The sequence below is a fragment of the Penicillium cataractarum genome (genome assembly GCF_028827025.1).
Source record: "Penicillium cataractarum strain IBT 29864 chromosome Unknown utg000005l, whole genome shotgun sequence".
NCBI lineage: Eukaryota > Fungi > Ascomycota > Eurotiomycetes > Eurotiales > Aspergillaceae > Penicillium > Penicillium cataractarum.
Genome location: NW_026622741.1, coordinates 5,075,455 through 5,094,548, shown reverse-complemented (window position 1 = coordinate 5,094,548; position 19,094 = coordinate 5,075,455). Strand labels below are relative to the sequence as shown.

The 19,094-nt window shown below is 52.3% G+C and overlaps 7 protein-coding genes across 7 annotated transcripts; 4 read left to right on the top strand and 3 right to left on the bottom strand.

Moving 5' to 3' along the window:
• Positions 1-460: 460 nt before the first annotated feature.
• N7496_007550 (Zn(II)2Cys6 transcription factor) lies at positions 461-2,218 on the top strand (the record flags this gene model as incomplete). The annotated part of the gene is made up of 1 exon (XM_056700479.1): positions 461-2,218. One exon carries the CDS (start codon positions 461-463, stop codon positions 2,216-2,218), a length of 1,758 nt encoding a protein of 585 aa, XP_056555892.1.
• Positions 2,219-3,523: 1,305 nt separating this feature from the next.
• N7496_007549 (uncharacterized protein) lies at positions 3,524-5,098 on the top strand (the record flags this gene model as incomplete). The annotated part of the gene is made up of 1 exon (XM_056700478.1): positions 3,524-5,098. One exon carries the CDS (start codon positions 3,524-3,526, stop codon positions 5,096-5,098), a length of 1,575 nt encoding a protein of 524 aa, XP_056555891.1.
• A 444-nt stretch (positions 5,099-5,542) lies between these two features.
• N7496_007548 (TBC domain-containing protein) lies at positions 5,543-8,809 on the bottom strand (the record flags this gene model as incomplete). Its single annotated transcript, XM_056700477.1, has 1 exon — positions 5,543-8,809. The coding sequence occupies one exon, from the start codon at positions 8,807-8,809 to the stop codon at positions 5,543-5,545; it is 3,267 nt and encodes a 1,088-aa protein (XP_056555890.1).
• Positions 8,810-9,483: 674 nt separating this feature from the next.
• N7496_007547 (SDR family NAD(P)-dependent oxidoreductase) lies at positions 9,484-10,633 on the top strand (the record flags this gene model as incomplete). Its single annotated transcript, XM_056700476.1, has 4 exons — positions 9,484-9,611; positions 9,703-9,734; positions 9,784-10,114; positions 10,177-10,633. 4 exons carry the CDS (start codon positions 9,484-9,486, stop codon positions 10,631-10,633), a joined length of 948 nt encoding a protein of 315 aa, XP_056555889.1.
• Positions 10,634-11,482: 849 nt separating this feature from the next.
• On the bottom strand, positions 11,483-14,391 carry N7496_007546 (DENN (AEX-3) domain protein; the record flags this gene model as incomplete). Its single annotated transcript, XM_056700475.1, has 2 exons — positions 11,483-13,870; positions 14,011-14,391. 2 exons carry the CDS (start codon positions 14,389-14,391, stop codon positions 11,483-11,485), a joined length of 2,769 nt encoding a protein of 922 aa, XP_056555888.1.
• Positions 14,392-16,113: 1,722 nt separating this feature from the next.
• N7496_007545 (uncharacterized protein) lies at positions 16,114-16,389 on the top strand (the record flags this gene model as incomplete). Its single annotated transcript, XM_056700474.1, has 1 exon — positions 16,114-16,389. The coding sequence occupies one exon, from the start codon at positions 16,114-16,116 to the stop codon at positions 16,387-16,389; it is 276 nt and encodes a 91-aa protein (XP_056555887.1).
• Positions 16,390-18,539: 2,150 nt separating this feature from the next.
• On the bottom strand, positions 18,540-19,082 carry N7496_007544 (gamma-glutamylcyclotransferase family protein; the record flags this gene model as incomplete). The annotated part of the gene is made up of 1 exon (XM_056700473.1): positions 18,540-19,082. The coding sequence occupies one exon, from the start codon at positions 19,080-19,082 to the stop codon at positions 18,540-18,542; it is 543 nt and encodes a 180-aa protein (XP_056555886.1).
• Between the last annotated feature and the right edge of the window lie 12 nt (positions 19,083-19,094).

Genomic DNA, 19,094 nt, shown 5'->3' with positions numbered 1-19,094 from the left:
ACGAGATGAGTGTAGAGAGTAGTAGTAGTCGGAGCCGAGGAACGTTCAATCGCGTTTGGCGATTAGGTTGAGCTGGTCGGAAAGAGCGCGAGGGGCGACTGGAGGTGAGAATTGGAGAAGCAAGTGGCCTTGAAGGATTGGAAAGGCTGGACCAGAGAATGAGAACAACAGCAGTTCAGTATGATGGAAGGAGTGGAGTGAGAAGAGGACGTGTCATCGGTTTTAGCGTTGGCAACGGGGAAGATCCCTGCTGGACTGGCCAGTTGCCAGTTGCCCCCCTCGCTTCTTCTGGACTTCTGGACTGCTCTCTTCGTTCTCTCCCCTCCTTCATCTTTTCCTTCCCCAGTTTTATTTTCGCGACCTTTTCTTGAACCTCTCACTTTTATAATTCCCGGCTCTTTCTCCATTCTACTACTGTTCCCTCCTATTCCATCCCTCTCCCCATGCGCCTCTCTTCATCATGAACGACCCGCAGGCCCCGATTATTGTTCCCGGGTCCGCGAAGCCCGCCGGTCCTTCGCTACTTGCCTGTCTTTTGTGTCGCCACAAACATCTCAAATGCGATGGCAAGACCCCCGTCTGTGGCCGCTGCCTGCTGACCGGCTCCGAATGTCAATATACCAAATCGCGCCGGGGATACAAGGGCCCCTCTAAGAAGCGTCGTGCCGAACCATACTCTCCCGACCAACTTGTCACGGATCCTGCACCCAGCATGGTTGAAGTCCCCCTCGACTGGTCTCTCCAAGGGAGCTTCAATTATGCGCCTCACACCGTGCCATTACCCTCCTCTGGATCGGCTAGTCCGTCATTCAATGGCATCCCGAATATCCCGGCGTCGACCATGACAACGACCACAACTGCAGCCACCACGACACCACCCGCTCGCCCGATAACAGGCCCGATGACCCCGGAATCTTCTTCCTCGGTCGGCGGCGACGGGTACCTTCTCGATATCTATTACACCTATTTCCACTCGGCCCACCCCGTTCTCCCACCGCTGCGCCTACTGTATCGTGGCGCCCAGTGCCCCGTCTACTTGGAACAGGTGATGAAATTCATCGCCGCCCACTTCACCCCCGCCGCTTTGCCAGAAACATACCGCCCGACCGTTGTTACAGGTGTACGGGACCAGCTGCCCTCCGTGGAAAAGGTGCAAGCATGGCTTCTATTGGCGATTGTGCTCCACTCGCGCAATGAGCGTGGAGAGGCCAAGGAATGTTTAGATGCCGCGGTTGATCTGGCATTCGAGCTTGGTCTGAATCAAGCTACTTTTGCCGAGATTGCAAGCAATGGGGATCCAACCCGGGCAGAGTGCTTGCGGCGCACCTGGTGGGAGCTGTTCGTTGTCGAGGGCCTATTGACTGCCCTTGGCGTGCAGCAGGTGTATCGTACGAACTTGGTGCCACCCGAGGTGCCCCTCCCGTGCGAGGAGCGTATCTACCAGGATGGCCTGACCCCGCCACCCTCACCGACCATCGCACAGTTTGATGAACGTGTATTTGCCGATGATGAGCGTGATTTCTCATCCTACTGCTACCGAATCGAAGCCGTGCGAATTCTCGGACGTGTGGTGGCGACCCAGGAGATGGTGGAAGGCCAGCAAGATCATGTGGAAGCTATTGATGCGCGCATCGCGAGCTGGTTCCTTCACTTGCCAGAGTCCAAGTCAGAGCTGATGCGGCCGGATGGATCGGTGGATGAGATCATGTTCCAGGCGACCATGATTGTCAATGGTGCTTCCATTTATCTGAACTTCCCTCGATCGGATCTCCTGTCCTCCCCCGCGGTCGCGTCAGAGGTGATTTGTGGTCACCACGGCCCGATCAGCGTCCCTGCCTTCTCCCATCATGCCCATGCCATGAAGGCAGTCAAGGCAGCTAGCGAGTTATCCTCTTTGGCGGCTATCCGTCTGCCCGTGGAGCGACACACCCCATTCTTCATCTGCGCTCTCACACTGAGCTCCATGGTCCAATTGGCAGCCTGCTCCGTCAAGGCAGGCCAGATGCCTGATCCCAGTCGCGATCGTATCGGTCTCACCATCGGCGTGTTCAAGACGCTGGCTCGTACCTGGGCCATTTCTCAATCGATCATGCGTCAGATCAAGGCCGTAGCCCGTGACGTACTGGACATGGGCGTGCGCCCTAGCATTGAATCGCTTGATCTTACCTCGATTTTGGATGTCAACGATCGGTTCTGGATCCAGGATGGTCCTAGCTGAATTTGACATGGCCGCAGCACGATATCACCTCGGATTACTCTGAGGCTCTCTCCTCCGTAAATGTTCCACCACGGTTAGCATGAACGCTGATCGGGCGATCATGGGTCGGAACCACCCTACGCTGTAGCTAGTGTGGATACTTTCCAGCTTGGACACCCTACCAGGACTAGTTGCCGTGGCTGGTCACTTCCAGAGGGACCAAGCGACTTACTGCTCTGACAACAGTAGTCTGCTGCCTTGGCACCACCACCCCGTCGGAGATGATTCCGACCATGTAGACGTTTTGAAATGCATCTTGGCACAGCCAATGCACTTCCGCCATTGGTGACGGAAGATAAGCGGTCACTCTACTGTTATTCTCGTGCTACGGGTGAAGCCCGGAAGCCATTGATGGTAGAACTTGTTTGCCCATAGTCCTAGATCATGGCCTGTAGCAGGTGGACGTGCGAGGAATAATACCCACTTTTCCAAGAGCCACTCTACTATCTAATCGGCGCATAGCCTATTTCTAATCTTTTATTTTGCTTGCATCAGCTGCATTGTTTCAATGGCTTTGCCTTGCAGAAGACAAGCAGGATGAACTCCTTCGTGTCTCTACTGACATGCGTACATACTTCATCCATGTAGGTTCTATGTGTTCAAATCTGGTCAAAACTTCACATCAGATCAGTCACGTTGCATAGCAGACCCTGAGAGGATTTCCAAGCCAGCGAGGACACAATGGAAGGACATTAGAAAGACAGAATGGAAGCATATCTGGCTAGGCCACTATTTGGGTCACTATTGTAGATTCGGGCTTTTGCTTCTGCAGTATGCCCGGCTATACGTGCCGCTGTCAGAATTGTCCGAAGGAATACATGATTTCTCCTTCTTTGACCAGTCAAATGCACAAATCATAAACCAAGGGCCTCGACTCGAGGAAAGTGATAAGGCAATGCTCCACTCTCGGCCATCTCGCCGAGCCCTGACCGTTCGCGGTTCGGGGCCTCCCGCGAACTATGAACTTGCCGAGAATGCGATCAACCGTTATATAGTATACGCTGACCTATTTTACTGTCTCATAGGAGATACGCTCTAGGTCTTTATACAATCTCTTCGATAATCCGAACTATACAGCCTTCTTCCAGACATACACGCACACGCCAATGACATCGCCTGCCACAATCTCGGAGATCATCCGCGCATCTAGAACAGTGGACCCAACCTGCATCAATTGCCGATCGTCAAGCTGCTAGAGACCGAAAAAACTCTTTACACAGACCAGGGTTCTTCTCAGAATCAAAATATCTCATCCTCACACCTGCCATGACACAGTCTATACCAGATGACTCGATCAGAGTCAAACAGACCGAGAGAGGCATCATCAACCCCATTACAACGCCAAACGGTATAGACACACCCAGTGGAACAAACACACCACAAAACGAACCGGAATCATGTTTCGAAATAGTCACCTGGAGCGGCCCCAAAGACCCTGAAAACCCACAAAACTGGCCTCTACGAACAAAACTACTCCGCTCCTCAGCAGCGTTAACCGTAATCTTCGCCATCGCATTCGCATCCAGCGTCTTCGGTGCTGCAGCAGACGTTACAGCAGCCGAATACGGCGTCTCCCAAGAAGTAATGTCCCTAGGAGTAGCCCTGTTCATCGCCGGGTTCGCAACGGGCCCGCTAATCTTCGCCCCAATGGCCGAAGTAGTCGGCAACGCGCCCGTGCTCGCCGTTGCACTAGCAGGCTGTGCCATCTTTCAAATCCCTCTAGCCCTAGCGCAGGGCGTCGTCACGATCCTGGTTTGTCGGTTTCTAGCGGGCATGTTGGGTAGTGGCGGTCTTGCGGTGGGATCGGGGATTCTGGCTGATATCTATGGACCGATTACCCGTGGTGTTGCGGTGGGTATGTCTGCGTCGATTATGAATTTGGGATCTATCATTGCGCCTATTGCGGGTGCTTATATCGTTGAGCGGTATGGGTGGAGGTGGACTGCGTGGGTGACGCTGATTATATGTGGTGTCGTGGGTATCCACGCTGCGGTGTTACTGCGCGAGTCCTCTCATAATCGCATCCTCATGAAACGCGCCGCTAGGCTCCGTCGTGAAACGGGGAATGTCAACCTCCGTGCTCGTGCTGAGATGGCATCTCTAGATCCGCAGGTCCTGCTACGAAAGTACTGTACCAAACCGGTGCGGATGTTCATCCAAGAACCCATCCTGATAGTCATGACGATATACCTGACTCTCGTCTACGGCACGCTCTACCTATCATACCAGTTATTCCCGAAGGCATTCCAGAATCGAGGCTGGAGTAAACCCACGGCAACTCTACCGTTTATTTCTGTTGGGTTGGGCGTGTTGTCTGCACTTGGAATTTTCTCTTTATTTACAATGACTTGGTACAAGTCACGATGGCTAGCTTCACAGAAGGTCAAGACGGATGAAGAAGGGAAATCGTCTTCTTCCCAGATCAAAATCACCCCAGAACATCGATTACCCCCCATGATCCTGGGTGCAGTGATCCTCCCACCGGCACTCCTCTGGTTCGGCTGGTCAGGAGACGTCCATTGGGCATCGCAGCTCATCGCATGTTTCTTCATCGGGATGGCATTACAAGTGATTTTCATCAGTGGCATTGTTTACATTGTCGATACTTATCTGATGAATACCGTCTCGGCTATATCGATTCACGTCATGGTTCGTTCGTTGGTTTCTGCCGTGTTTCCCATCGTCGAAGGACCGATGTATGAGAAGTTGCATATTAATTGGTCGGCTACGTTGCTTGCGGTTTTATCAGCAGTGATTATGGTTTCGCCGATCGTGTTTATGATATATGGATCTCAGATTCGAAGTTGGAGTCGATTTTCCGTGGGTGGTAATCAAAATTAGCGAGTAGACTAGACAAGTGGAAGAATAGAGTTAAAAGCATTAATCGGATAGATGGAACGAATACTAAAATATCATTTTATGACTTCTCCAATTTTCAACGAAACTCTAATGACAATCAAACAAATCGAACCCATGGAGAAGTAGTCGGGGGTATCTTGGATGCAGAGGTTTATAGAAAGAGAACGAGCGCACCCATTGAAGAGGGCCAGATGAAAGGAAAATCCGCAAAGATAGCCAGGAGCAGCGCCAAGGAATGGGAAATAGTGGGATATCATTGGAAGAAAAAGAATAGCCAAACTCCTTATCCAATGCTCGGAATCGTATCGGCATAATCTCACAGGCTCTAGATGGGAACAGAGAAAGAAAGGAAACAGGGAACGAGGCAGGTGATTGCGCTGGTACTCCCACAAAAGAAAACGATTGAATAAAACAAAGGATCGGGACCTAGGACCGGACACCGCTATACTCACGCATCTCCTGCAAAGCGATAGCTCGGCGCGCGACGACGTCTTCGCGACGAACCATGTTACGAAGTGCCTCGCTGGCTTGGATCAAGCCGTCGATGCTGATAGCGTGGTTGGTCATTTGATGGTTGATGTATGTGTACAACGCGGCCGGTGTGGTACACGTGGTGAGCAACTGCGGCTCGTTGAGTTTGAGGAGTGCCAAAGCCACCTGGAAGAGGAAAGTACTTCCTCCCCCGCTGCCAGAAGCAAGCTCTTCAGTGGGAAGAGTGGCCTTATCCGTGCCGTCTTTGACACTCGAGGCAGATGAATTGGTGGCTGGTGCAGGGCCTGCAGAGACCGTGCTTGCACTGGTAACGTTGAGACACAAGACCACGTCCCATACACGATACAATGCTTCTGCAGAAAGGCAGTCAGTGAAGACAGAAAGGAACCACTGGAAGGTGAGGGCTTCCAGCTCAATGCCCAAGTCTTCAAGATGCGCTGACAACTTGGGCAGAAGTTCCGAAATGTACTGTCGTAGGACAACCTGATCCGCGCGGGACGCAAGCAGACCATGGTCATAGTAATGATGGGGCAAGATGATCTCGATCATTGAGGTCAAAATCCAGAATGCATCTTCGGCTGTAGGCACGATAAGCAGTAGCGAAGCTGCGATAAGATTCATGCCCTGGCAGTATCCAACCTCGGGGTTGCGGCGTGAATATGCTAGGAGAACTTCCTTCAGCTTACCCACACCAGGGCCCTTACGGAAGAAGACATTATCAGTGAGGGTGCGCCGGATGTCCATGTCGATCTGGGCGATGACCGATGAGTCTGGCTCGGTGCCACCAATTCCTCGCACAAGATCTTCATAGTAACCAGGAATCCGCATGGCGGACGCACCGCTACACTCGGACCAAACCTTGGCACGCAGGGCAACGGGAATACCACCGAGAACTAACAGGCGGAACTCTCGCCATTTGGCACGACCAACCTTGCCTTTGTTGCCAAGTCCAGCGATACCAATGACCTCGCCGTCTGCGAGAGATGCTTCCGGAGTGTCCACAGCAGTCACAGACCGGTCGGCGGCCGCGGCAGCCGCAGCCTCGCCTTCCTTTCTGCGTTCGGCACGAACCTTGCGGAGGAACTCGTTCCATCTCACCGTCCGGTCACGCTGCAATGAATCGTGGAGATCGGTGAGTTGCTCTAGGAGTAGCTTCACCGGCTCATTTTCAGCAGTGCTAACCCCGGCGGACGCTGCAATGGCTGACTCCTCCGACGTGGTTCCAGCAAATTCAGGACGATCCGCCGTGATAGCCGAAGTGGATGCAGAGGGTTGTGCACTTGTCCCAACCGATACAGCGCCACCCTTGTCCACAGAAACCGACGAGCTGTGAGGACGGTTCTCTCCCGCGGTCATCAAGGAAACGATGGGACCAGCAGAGGGCGTATGAGACAGAAGCTCTGTCGGGCGAGATGGCTTTCTTAGGTAATCCTGCCAGCGACGCATTCCAACAGCTCCATTTTCAGGATCGTCATCAGGGGAGCCTGGAGCAGAGCTAGGGGTATCAACGCTTTGCTGAGGAGTAGGACTTGTTTGAGCGTCATCCTCAACATCAGAATCTGCGCGGTGATTACCAAGAGTCTCGGCGATGCTTAATCTTGATTTGTGACCCTTGCCTGCATTGGCCTCTCTCTGACGCTTCTTTCGTCGCTGATCATAGATGAAGCCAAACCGATCGGTCAGGAATTCACCTGGCTGGGAGTTATTGTAAATGGGAGTAAGAGTTGGAGGGCGAGACTCCAGTGGTAAAATAGCATCCATTTCAACGGGTCCAAGGTTGGTTGAGCTTCGGTTGGTACTTTCAACTGTTGCACCTTGTGGAACGATACCAGCAGGATTCCTTCTCTGTGGAGTTATCTTGACCGTGCCACTACCACTAGCCGTGCGTGCACCGGAGGTAGCAACGTTGGAATTGCTATTGATTCTCTTTAGCGCAGCAACCGCAGACAATCCACTCTTGGAAACGGCCGCTCCGGAGAGAGTAGACCCGGCTGACCTGTCTTTGTCTTGGTTGTCTGATGCCGCTCTGTTGCGGCTGGTCTCAGAATCACTGGCGTCTTTTGCTTGCACATTGCCAGCGAACAACTTGACCGTCCATGAACCGAGTGAGCGTGAAGATTTGCGCGAGTGAATGCTTGCATCGTCACCGGTAGTGGAACCACTAGCAATTCTTCTATTCAGAATCTCGCTTGCCGCAGCACCAGGGGGCTGGAAAAGCTGGTCGTCAAGGGCTTTTCGCCGCACTGAGGGGTTGCTGGGTACTCGAACACGCTCGGCAGAGTCTTCTTCTTCAACCTCATGCATATCGCTCATGATACTGCTAGCCCGACTGGTCTTCCGACTGGCATTGGTCGAACCAAAGAAGTATTCCTGCCAGCCACGAAGCGAGCCTTGTCGTCTCCGGTTGTTGCTAGACTCAGTACTCGGTGCGCTGCCACTCCGATTCTCATTCTCGGACCTCTGAGCGGCCCGGATGGTGGCATGTAGATCGGACGAGACATCCTGATCCGCATCATTTTGGGATCCCACAGTGTCCGTCATGGCCTGAGACATGAGACCATTCAGACCACTATTTTCACCACTGGTGCTACTCTCTCCATCAGAGTTGCGATCATCCGTAGGGTTTTCGAGCTGGTAGAGGCGGCGTTCAATATCCTGATTCGACACTGACACTTCACGCAACATCCTCTTCAATTCCCGCTCCCTAGCATCAGCGCGCTGCCTCAGGGACGAAATCTCTGCATCCCGCTGAGCCAGATCCCGCGCAAATTGTCGTACAATCTTGACGGCTCCCGTAGTAGCGATTAACCGCTCGATATGTCCATCATCCGCCAAGTGCAGCGCTCCGGGAATATCGCGTGGAGGGACCGAATCGGCGAAAAGGGCACCCCTTCCTGATGTATGTGACAGTCCAGTCGTCAAACTTGCAAGAGTAGCCTTGCGCCCGCGTCCAGTCTCACTTGCGCTATCTCCGCCCTCATTGCCCGCCATCATTGTATGCGTCAACCCTCGGGTCAAAGTGGGAGAGCGATCCGGCGGTGAAAGCGAAGGAAACGATGTGAGATCGGTAGTCGCATTTGAAGAAGCCGAGTGGCGCTTCTGTGTCTTGTGTCGAAGTGTTCTAGCCTTCTGGCTCCTGCCCGATGCAGATGAAGCTTGAGAGGAGGACCGCCGTTGGGGGTGAATATCGGGCTCCGCCATGACTCAACGACAGGTGGATGGCATAGACGTCGAAACGAGTAATTGCGGACTTCATGAATGCTTTCTGAGTTTCATCGGACAGAAATGGGGGAGGCTTGAAGCAAAGGGTAAAGAAACAGTTCCTTCTCAGGACCGGCTGTTTTCTCACTTTGCTTTTCCGAGCCTCTTTTTTGGTCGTGTTGCGCGCGCCCTTGGCGATCCTAGGCGATCCAGGGTGGATCTGTGGAATGAAGGGAGATCAACCACAGTGTCAATGTAAGGACGGCAGGGGAATCGACCCGGAAGGCATAAGGGCAGGAAATAAATACGACGCTCGCAAAGTGGTCCTCTATATAGACCCTGGCGGCCAGAAGCGAGGCTCTTCTGCCCAAAACAAGCACTGGCACATGACGTGATGTGGCATCACGTGAGATAGATATATGAAGTCACGTGAGATACTGAGTTCTCCAGGGAAAGAAAAGAATCCACGTGACCTGGGCCTCGGCTCTCCGCATAACCGAGTGGGGAAAGAAGGCGATGCGGTGCAGCTCGGTAGAGTCGGTACAGCTCCTTCCTATTTATTTGCACCTTCCCCGGCTTGTTCTACACGTTACCTATCTAAGCTTACTTCAGTCCCAATCAGGCGGGACTAGAATTAAACCCTTCTTTTCTTATATCAATTTTCTACGACCATCATGTCCTCTGCAGCAGCTCGGCAACGTCTTCAGGCCCTCAGTAAGCAGTTGGTCGAGGGTATTCCCGACGAGGGCAGCTTTGAGGGAATCCCCAAGATTCGCCATGTTGCTTCAGACTCTGCTGGACCGTAAGTCAAGTCCTTCATCTGCTGCTTTTAACAAAAGAAATGCTTCAATTGAAGCAAACGAATAGCACATCAGAAGCTAAAACATTTACAGTCGGACAAAGGACAAGGTTGTAATTGTGACCGGTAAGCTCCCTCGGCCAAATCTCCGATTCATCGTACTAACAATACCTAGGAGCAAACTCACCTAACGGTATTGGCCGCGCAAGTGCCCACCAATTCGCAAACAACGGCGCCAAAGCCGTCTACATCTGCGATTATAATGACTCTCATCTCGCCACGCATAAGCGGGAGATGGAATCTCTCTACCCGGGCGTAGATGTCCACGTGCGGCAATTCGACGCCGGCGAGGAAAAGGCCGTTGTAGCGGTCATCGACGATGCGATTGCCAAGTATGGCCGTCTAGATATTTTCTTTGCCAATGCTGGAATCGTAGGTCAACCCAAGATCTTTACTGAGATTGATGGCGATGGCTTTATGAACACGATGCGGACGAATGCTCTCGGGTAAGTTTCTTTCACTCAGTATGTTCAGGGGTGGGCTCGTGCTAAATCTTTGTGAAATACAGTGTCTTCCTAGCTGCAAAGCACGCTGCCCCAGCTATGAAAGTAACCTCCGAGGCCAAGCCATATCCTAGCGGTTCCATCATCTGCACTGCCTCGGTTGCAGGTCTCCGCTCCAACGCTGGCTCAACCGACTACTCTGCCTCCAAGGCAGCAGTCGTCTCTATTGCCCAAACGGTCTCTTACCAGCTGGCCGGCTCGGGTATCCGTATCAACGCCATCTGCCCCGGTCTCATCGAGACTGGCATGACGCAGGCGGTCTTTGACCATGCCCGGAAGCGTGGCACCGAGCGCAAGATTGGCCAGTTGAACCCGTTGCAGCGTGGTGCTGTTGCAGACGAGGTCGCCCGTGTGGCATTGTTTTTGGGAAGTGATGAGAGCAGCTATGTTAATGGCCAGGCGTGGGCTGTTTGCGGTGGTTTGAGTGCTGGACACCCCGTTGTCCCTGGAAAGCTTGCATAATCTTATCATTTGTTGCATAGCTTTGTAAATAGTTTCAATTGGCATGTTTCTTACCACATACAACTGCCTCGACTGGAAAGGCAAGCCAGTTCCAGAAAACATTATCAAATCTACGATTCACACAAAGTAGAACAATTAACAGAATCCATTTTAAATACAACAGGTGGGATGGATCGTCCCATATACAATCGACGAGTCCAGGCCGACGACTTCACAAAAAAAGAGACAAGGAAAAAAAAGGTGCATGGCACACACTGTAGACAACAAGGAAATGTATCTGCAATTTGAGAAAAGGTTTGCAGAAGGAGGGTGCAGAGTGGAGCGCTCTCTCGCGCTGAGATCTATCAACGCAACAGCAGTCAAGGCCTCAGGCACAAGATAAGGAGCGGTAAGCAGCGAAAAACAAGTCAACAAGCCGGTCCAACTCAGAAGGCACGGCCACCAAAGACACAAGACAATAGACTTTCCTGGGAGGGGGAGAAAAAAAGCAGGCTCAGGGGGAAAGAACCCCCTCCACAGGACCAAAATGTGTAAGGTAAATATGGATAGACAAGGAATAATGGGTGAACAACGGAGGATGGATATAGGAGTATCGGAAGTGACACCACGAAGCGAAGAAAAGCAGACGAAGACTACGCCGGACAACCAGAGCATTGGTGTACGTGTTCAGATTCACGGCACCAGTCAGAGAGAAGAGAAAAGTAAAAGAAAGGGAGAGAGAAAGGAAACACCACGCCAATATAAGCAAGAATGTGTCAGAAGAGAAGATGAAAAAAAAATCAAGGTCGTCTCGGGGGTTCAAGCGTTGCACATCGTCCTCAGGCAGGGCTAGTGGAAGGGAGGGCAAAACTAAGAGATCACTCGTGCGGTCTGAGGACGCATGAGATCCTCACTGGCCTGCTTGGACAAGGTGCCAGTCTCGGTGGCCTGGTCATCCATGTTCTCCGTCTCGTGGGCGTGCTCATCGTCATCCTCCACGATACGGGTCGGGATATCACCGGGACCGTACTGCTGGCTTGACCGCTCCGGGAAAGTCGAGCTGCTAACCATGGACATGGAAGTGCTGGACCGGTTGTGGACCAAGTCGGGAGTGGGAGGGATGCTGGAGTGACGGTTGTCGGGGTGCAGCGAGTTGTTGTCCATGTCGCTCACTTCGCTGGTGGCGCGGGTCGTGCGACCCTCGTCATACTCGGAGCCGAGACGGTCACCACCGTTCTGGTGAACGGAGGACTTGGAGTTGGAATCAATCTCCTCATCCTCCTCGGCGTCCTGGGCGAGGTGAAGTCCCTCGACGGCGGCGGCGCACTGGTCACTGATGCTACGAATAATGTCCGCAATAGCATCCGTCTTGTCGCGGAGGTAACGGTCCGCGACATCGGTAATGCTCAGACGGGCAAGGGTCTTGTGGTCCTTGCCGAGGTTCAGCAGGTGCTGCTCAAGCTCGGGTCTCATATCATTTACCGAAGTTGCCTTTTGAGCGTTGCTCTCCTTGCCACTTGATTCCTTCACCGTCTCCATGCGCTCTTCGCGGTCGGTAGCCTCTTCGGGGGCATCTTCGTAACCCTGCTCGACCATCTCAGTAATCTCGGAGCTGCTGCCAATGGAGCGAACAATGTGTTCCATGTGGTGGCTCTGGCCATTGATCAGACTGCGAAGGTGCAGAACCACGCGCTGAGCATCGTCACGTTGACGGGACAGGGTGGAGTTAGTGTGAGTGAGAGCGGAGATCTCCTTCTGGTTACGCTTGCGCTCACGCTCGAGCTCCTCGGCAATCTCTTGCTGGAGAACCAGAGCCTCGAGAGCATCGTCACGCTGCTTCTCAGTGCCAGACAGACGAAGAGTGAGACGAGCCACATCATCCTTCTGCTGGTCAATGAGACCAGTGAGGCGACGGTTCTCACGCTTGTGGTTCTCAATCTTGACCTTGAGCTCGGAAGTCTCCTTGGTAAGCTGCTCAGCAAATGCCTGGAACTTGAGGAACTGCTGCTTCCAGGTCTCGAGCTCCTCGACAAGGAAGTTGTTGCGCTTGGTAACCTTGCTGAGCTCGGTGTCCATACGGCCCTTGAGGTTGATGAAGTCCTGCCAGGCCTCCATGGCATCGCGCGAGTACTGGTTGCGCTCGCGAACGATCTCGTTGAGGTGACGCATCGACACCTTGGTCATGAGGGGCTTCTTGACGGAACCGCCGAAGATGGCCTTCATACCAGTGTTGCGGCCGAGCTTCTCGCAGACGTGGTCCATGACGCCCATGACGGCGTCCTGGTTCCACCAGTTGGGGTCCTGAACGCTCTCGACCTCACCACGCATGACAATGATCTGACCAGCGGGGATAAGCTTGCCACCAGCGTAGGCAGAGCGGAGGTGAGTGGGGACACCAGAGGGTGAGACATCACCGTTCAGAGCCTGGGTCAGGCGGTTGATGAACTTGGTGCGCTGGCCCTGGTTCAGAACATTGGGCGGGCTGGAGGTGAGAACGAAGTTGCGGTCCAGATCCACCACGAGGGCATCGGAGGGAGCGTTGAAGAGAGTGCGGCACTCAGCAGTGATACCCAGTATGTACGGGCCAGGCTCCTGGACGAGCTCCTTGACGTGGCGAGCGTGCACGACCGGCACATACAGACCGCTCCACTCGTAAACACGAACGCAGTAGCGGACAGTCTCGGCAGCCACGGTCAGCATGGCCGGGTAGTGAGAGACGAAGATGATTCGGCGAGTGGGGGAGACCGCGGCTTCAATGACTCCGACAATGTTGGGAATCGACAGACAGTTGAACAGGGGCCACATGGAGAAGTTCTGGAAGCCAGTCGGGGAGGAGGGGAACTGATAGCAGAGGGCGTAGTCCTTCATGTCGATACGGACGAGATCATTGAGGCGAGGAGCAGGGAAGCTCAGAATGCGAGAAACCTCCTCGGCGTGGAACAGGTTCGTGGCCTTGTTCCAGTGAATCCACATTCCACGGAGGTAATCACCCAGCAGGTCGTACAGAGGGTAGCGGGAGAGGAAGCTCAGGCAGTATGGGATCCAGTAGGTCTCGTCAGGGTTATCATAAAAGTCGGGCTCGGTCTTCTTGCGCAGTTCGCGGATGGTTTCGGCACGCTTCTCGTCGGCACGGGACCAAACGCGCAGCGCGATACCGTACAGGGTGTGAGAAGAATCTTGCTGGAGAACGAAGGCGTGGTGGGCGCAGTGAGGCTGGCTCTTGCCAGTGCAAATCTCGACATCGTGGGGGAAGCAGGCCTAATGGAGAGAATGTTAGTTGATCTCAAGTCTTCCATTGAATATCCTTTGGCGTTTTAGGAGAGCATATCATGCAATCCCATACCGGCCATTCTTTTCTATATGGAGATATGCGTAGATGCAAAGAATCAATAGCTTACCCTCATAGCCGAGTGCAGAGCTCGTGCAATCTCGTTATCCTGCTCCAATCGAGGGCTGCTACCCAGGATCTCGGGAAGCCAGAATTGGCCAACGGCACCCTTCATGTGGCCAATCTTGCCCTGTTCAGGAGTGGGTGCCTTGACCCATTGTGAGGGCTCACGGCCGACACCGCAGACCATGTATGCATGAGTGAGAGTTTTGGGAGTCCGCTGAGCGGGCTTGATGTTGAGAGTAGAAGGAATGGGTTGGGTGATGCGCGAGTGCAGCGACGACGTGCGGCTGGGGACGACCAGCGAATTTTCCCCCTCACCGCGAGTCGTCGGGCGATCGCGAGTGGAAGGCCGGACGAAGGAGCCGTGGTCTCTCAAAGAAGGGCCCATTGTGACGGTATGTGGTGGTTGTGGTGATATAGACTGGGAGATCTAGATCTATAAATGATACCCGGTGTGGTAATGGCGGTAGTGGTGACGTTGAATGATACGGACCTCACAACGGACTGTAGAGGACTCGTCTGATACTGCTAGAGTATCAAGTTGGTTGCGAGACAAAGGGTCGGGCCAGATCAAGAGAAGGACGAGGAATTGGCGTGAACAATAGGCCGACGGGAGAGAGAGTGACGCCGGTTGAGACTCGAATTTGGACTCAAAGTCGGTGGAGGGCAATGCAGGCCATCAATAGGAGTAGCGAACGAGTATACCGGCAGAACAAAGACGTGGAAAAGGGCGACCACGCTCGTTTCGCGGATACTCGACTATCGAGAACCTAAGCCAAGCAGGATGGTTGAAGGAGAAGAGAAGGGAAGTAGGGAATGGACTATGGACCACGGGGGGGGGGGATTAGGGGGGAGATGAGGAGGAGCGGGCTCGGCGAGACTAAGAAACTCAGAAAGTTATTCGTTCACTATGCAAAAACGGGACTAGTCCGAAAGGTGTAGGTCTAAGGAAGAATAGGAGAAGAGCTGGACGGAAAGCTAAGGCTTAAAGGGGGTTCGTTGAGTGGATAAAGTGGGAAAACGAACGGAGTTAAGCCAGTGAGAAATGGCCCTGTTCCTGGCATCTCCACTTGGGCCCCGGTCTGTTAATTAAAAGTCAGGAGCTGCTCGAACGGAAATAATTTTTTTAGGATTTTGGTATTTTAGTATTGTAGGCATTTATTACAGTAATCATGGATCCTGAATTATGGCCATTGAGCATGGTCGAAGGGGTTCAGTCCATGATATTAGATGCGAAGAGTACGAATGTGATATTCCTTTTGTTTGAAGATTGAAAAGACAGATATTATACTCGATAGCAGAGTCCTCCGTAGATACTATGAGATATTTATTACTGTCTTTGTTGTTATTGTTATGTAGTATGTATGATTCTTTGCATCCTCTACCAGAACAATGGTAGACAGTTGTTAGTCTACTCCTCCATACATACTCCGTACTTTGGACTCCTCTTCTCCTCAGAGTCGATACATCCAAATTCATGCAGGCCCTACAGGCCTGCACGCAGTACACCGTTTCATCGTCCCCAACGGTTGACCGCCGGTTCGTCTCTTCTGCGGCTGTCTCAGGCTCAGATCGTTTCGGTCTTCCCCGGACTCTGGACTCGTCCAATTCCCTTGATAGATCAACGGGAACAAATTGATTCATAAGACCCCCCATCCTCGCCACCGATCTGCTCCACGCCCGATGCGACCGTCATAGGGGGCCAAAGTCTATGCGTACCACCTGGCTGTCAGTCTGTCAGTCTGTCAGTCTCCGAATCGAGACTTCGATCCTTTCAATTATCAGCGCATTGGCCGTGCGACCGGGCAAAGAAAAAAACAAAAAGCAAGCTGCAGGCTCTGATTGAGCTCCATTACAAAGTCGAACACATTCGTGTCTCGCCTGCGAGCAGCGAGGAGACCGCAGACTCCTCTGGAGCCATTGCGCAGACACAATCTCACAGACAATAACCAGAAAAGCCTCACAATATGCATTCTTATCAGGAGGAATGACAAATCCCGACTGGAGGTCTTCGGGATCCGGTGGTACTTTGTACTGGAAGCTCAATTTTCAGTGAATACGGGATTATTCAGTACAATACAAAGACCGCACTTTCCGATGGCCTTGAATCATGCCCCAGGACCTGCCGATCAAAGATTCCCCTGCTCGTGTTGAAGTGCTCAACCTGCAGAGATCGAATGAAACCACCAACTTGTCATGGATCACGATCGCGGGCCCCCAGTCACGGCCCATGGTTCCTGACGTGCCTGGGGGCCGAAGCGTCCCAGAACCATGGCCAGTCCCCTACGCAGTTCTCCAAGCTCTCTGCCGTGCCTGCATCAAGTTACTGCCGTGTGAGTGGTGCAACCTCCTGGCGGGCCTGAAGCTAACACCCCAACGGGACTAAAGCAGACTCGGCAGAACCGAGCAGGGCAAGCAGGCTCTCAGGCTCGAGGAGAAAAACGAGGACTAGACTCCATCATCCTTCGCCGGGCCCCCCACGGCCGAGATTCGTGTTCGAGGCTTCGAGCGGCTTCGATCGCACTCGTGCAGCTTTTTTTCTGGTTGGCAGTGGTCCGTGTGCCGTTTCCCTTGCGGCGTTTTTCGTTGGTTGACCCCTGAATTGAATTTGCTTTTGTGCAATTCGGCCTTTTCCGCGCTACCCTGCGGAGTACGCCATAATCTATCCAGAGTATAAATGATTGCTTTGTCTCCATTCTTCCTTCATCTATATGAGAGACATTGTCCATGCTCGAGCATAGTGCTTTTTTTCTCCCATCCGGTTATCATCCATTGTTTCCTTTTTTTATCCCTCGTCATCCACTCGTCCTGACTCCACTGCCCGTCACTGTCAAATCCTACAGTACCGAACCCAACTCTGGAAATTTGGAATGGAGATCCCACTTCCTTCCGTCGGGCCAATCTCCTGGATCTGGGCTGGTGGGCAACCTTGTCTCTGAAATGGAACCTGTCATTCGTGTGTCGTTTATGACCGTGCGGAAAAAGATGACTCCGAGGTAGAGGACGTACGACATACAGAAGGAGTCTCGGTAACCCGTCCTATTCTCTTCCCCAGTATGATTAGAGTTCGGGATAATAGTAAAAATGCATAACCATCATCTACCAGATCTAGATCAGAAGAATTCTGGACGAGGTCAACCAGGGATCAGTAGTTCGCGACCGTCTACAGTCATAGCAAGAACTCCTCACAATCCCCGTCCAACCAGGATCCCCTCGTTCTCGAACCCGCAGGAGGTCCCTTCGCAAGGACCAACCACATCGGTACTTCGTAACGCACCCGCGCGTCTTAGCACGCACTAACATGCAAGGGCAAGTCCAAAAGTAAAATATGAGATGCATGGCCACCGGCAGAACCGGCTATCCATGCGTCCAACCGGACAAAAGACGCGCTAACAATGCCGTCAAACATTACTCCGTGGTAGAAATCGCAACCCGCTTACAATATTTTCCCTGGTTTGGGTGGAGGTAATCCCGGTTTGAACTTTAGGGCCGTGGGATATCTGCCGATCACTCACTCGATCCATCCACCCCAGCTAGAAACCACTGTTTCGCATCGGTGGAGGGCGACCCACCCACTCAGCTGCTTCCGAGTCCCGGCAGTCGCTCTAACCCATAATCTGTGATGCAGGTCTACAGTATGTACATGCAGATAATGTATGGATTAGGACTGGAAGCGCGGCGCAATTCATCTTTTCCATGGTACGATACCTAGTCTCTGCAAACTTGATCAAAGCTCTATATCTCGATCACAATACGAAGCTATCTAAGTCACCGATTATCTCTTAAGAAACCCATCGTAGGCAGGCCAGGATCAATCAAATTGTCGGATAATCGTCTCGAGTAGTTTTTCTGATAGTCACAATATGACCTTCCATTTAATTCTAGATGACCAATTCCAATCAGATAATTAGCTCCATCCGGCTTTCTCTACACCTTCAAATACCAGAACGGTCGCCTTCGGGGTTTAATCTAAAGAAAGATCCCACGAGGCTTCTAGAGCAAAGCTAAGGACTGAGGGATGCGGGGAATCCATATCCATACTCGCTTAGGATTTGACTCGCACTCGTCTACTCCGTCCATATTGATGAGTGGGTAGCCTAAACACCGACGGATGACTCGGTTAGCCACCACGGGCTCGACATAGACTCCGTAAATCCGAGATTTCTTTTCTACAGAGAACAGAAATTATCGGACTTGAATACTACCTGCGCATCTTAGTAGGTATATCCGAGATATCTTTGCGCTTTCTCGAGTCTGCAAGGCCCCACGATTGCCACCCTCGAAGTGCCGAAGCTGGAGCCTTTCTTAGCATCATCCAACCACCGGGCACGAATAATGGAATTACACAGTCTGGTACCGATGTGGGAATCAATTAGGTTCATCTACTTCGTAGCACTATCTGGACGTCCTTCAACAGTCTTATCATTCACATTTTACGTCAATTACTACACGAAGTGCCAGTGACCAATTCTCCGTCAAATATATACATGCAGCCCACGGCAAAACTTCTATGCATCTCAAAGAGGAAGAAAGGGATCAAGTCTGCTCTCTGCATGATGCACTCTCCTTCTTAGCAACCATAGGCCCGTCCACTGCAGTTTCCCTCCCAATTCTGCTCAGCCAGGCCGTCAAGTCGAAATCACCCTCCTCCAAATCATTAACATTACCAGCAAACTTGAACGTATACCCGAGATTATCAGATGGTTCTTTATCATCAAAGTATCTAATGCGACATGCCTCAACCCGATAACTATTCGTCTCATACGTAGCAAGCTTCTCCCCATCTTCCTGTGTACAGACATGATAGACAACACCTTTAACAATCATACCCGGAGCGTCCATCAACGCTGGATATTGACCCCACATCATACATCTATATCCGACAAGATACGCAGGCTTGAGTTCGGGGTTTTTGCTCAGATCCAAAATCTCGGAAAGCAGAGACGGGTCCGATAAAGTTCCATAGAAGAAATATGGGCCCGTGGGAATCGGAGTTAGTCCATCTGTCGAAGGAGTAGTTGGCGAGTAAAAGAAATCGCTGGGAGGAGCGACTTTTAATCTCTGAACCAAGGGGGACATTTTTGAGCGAAG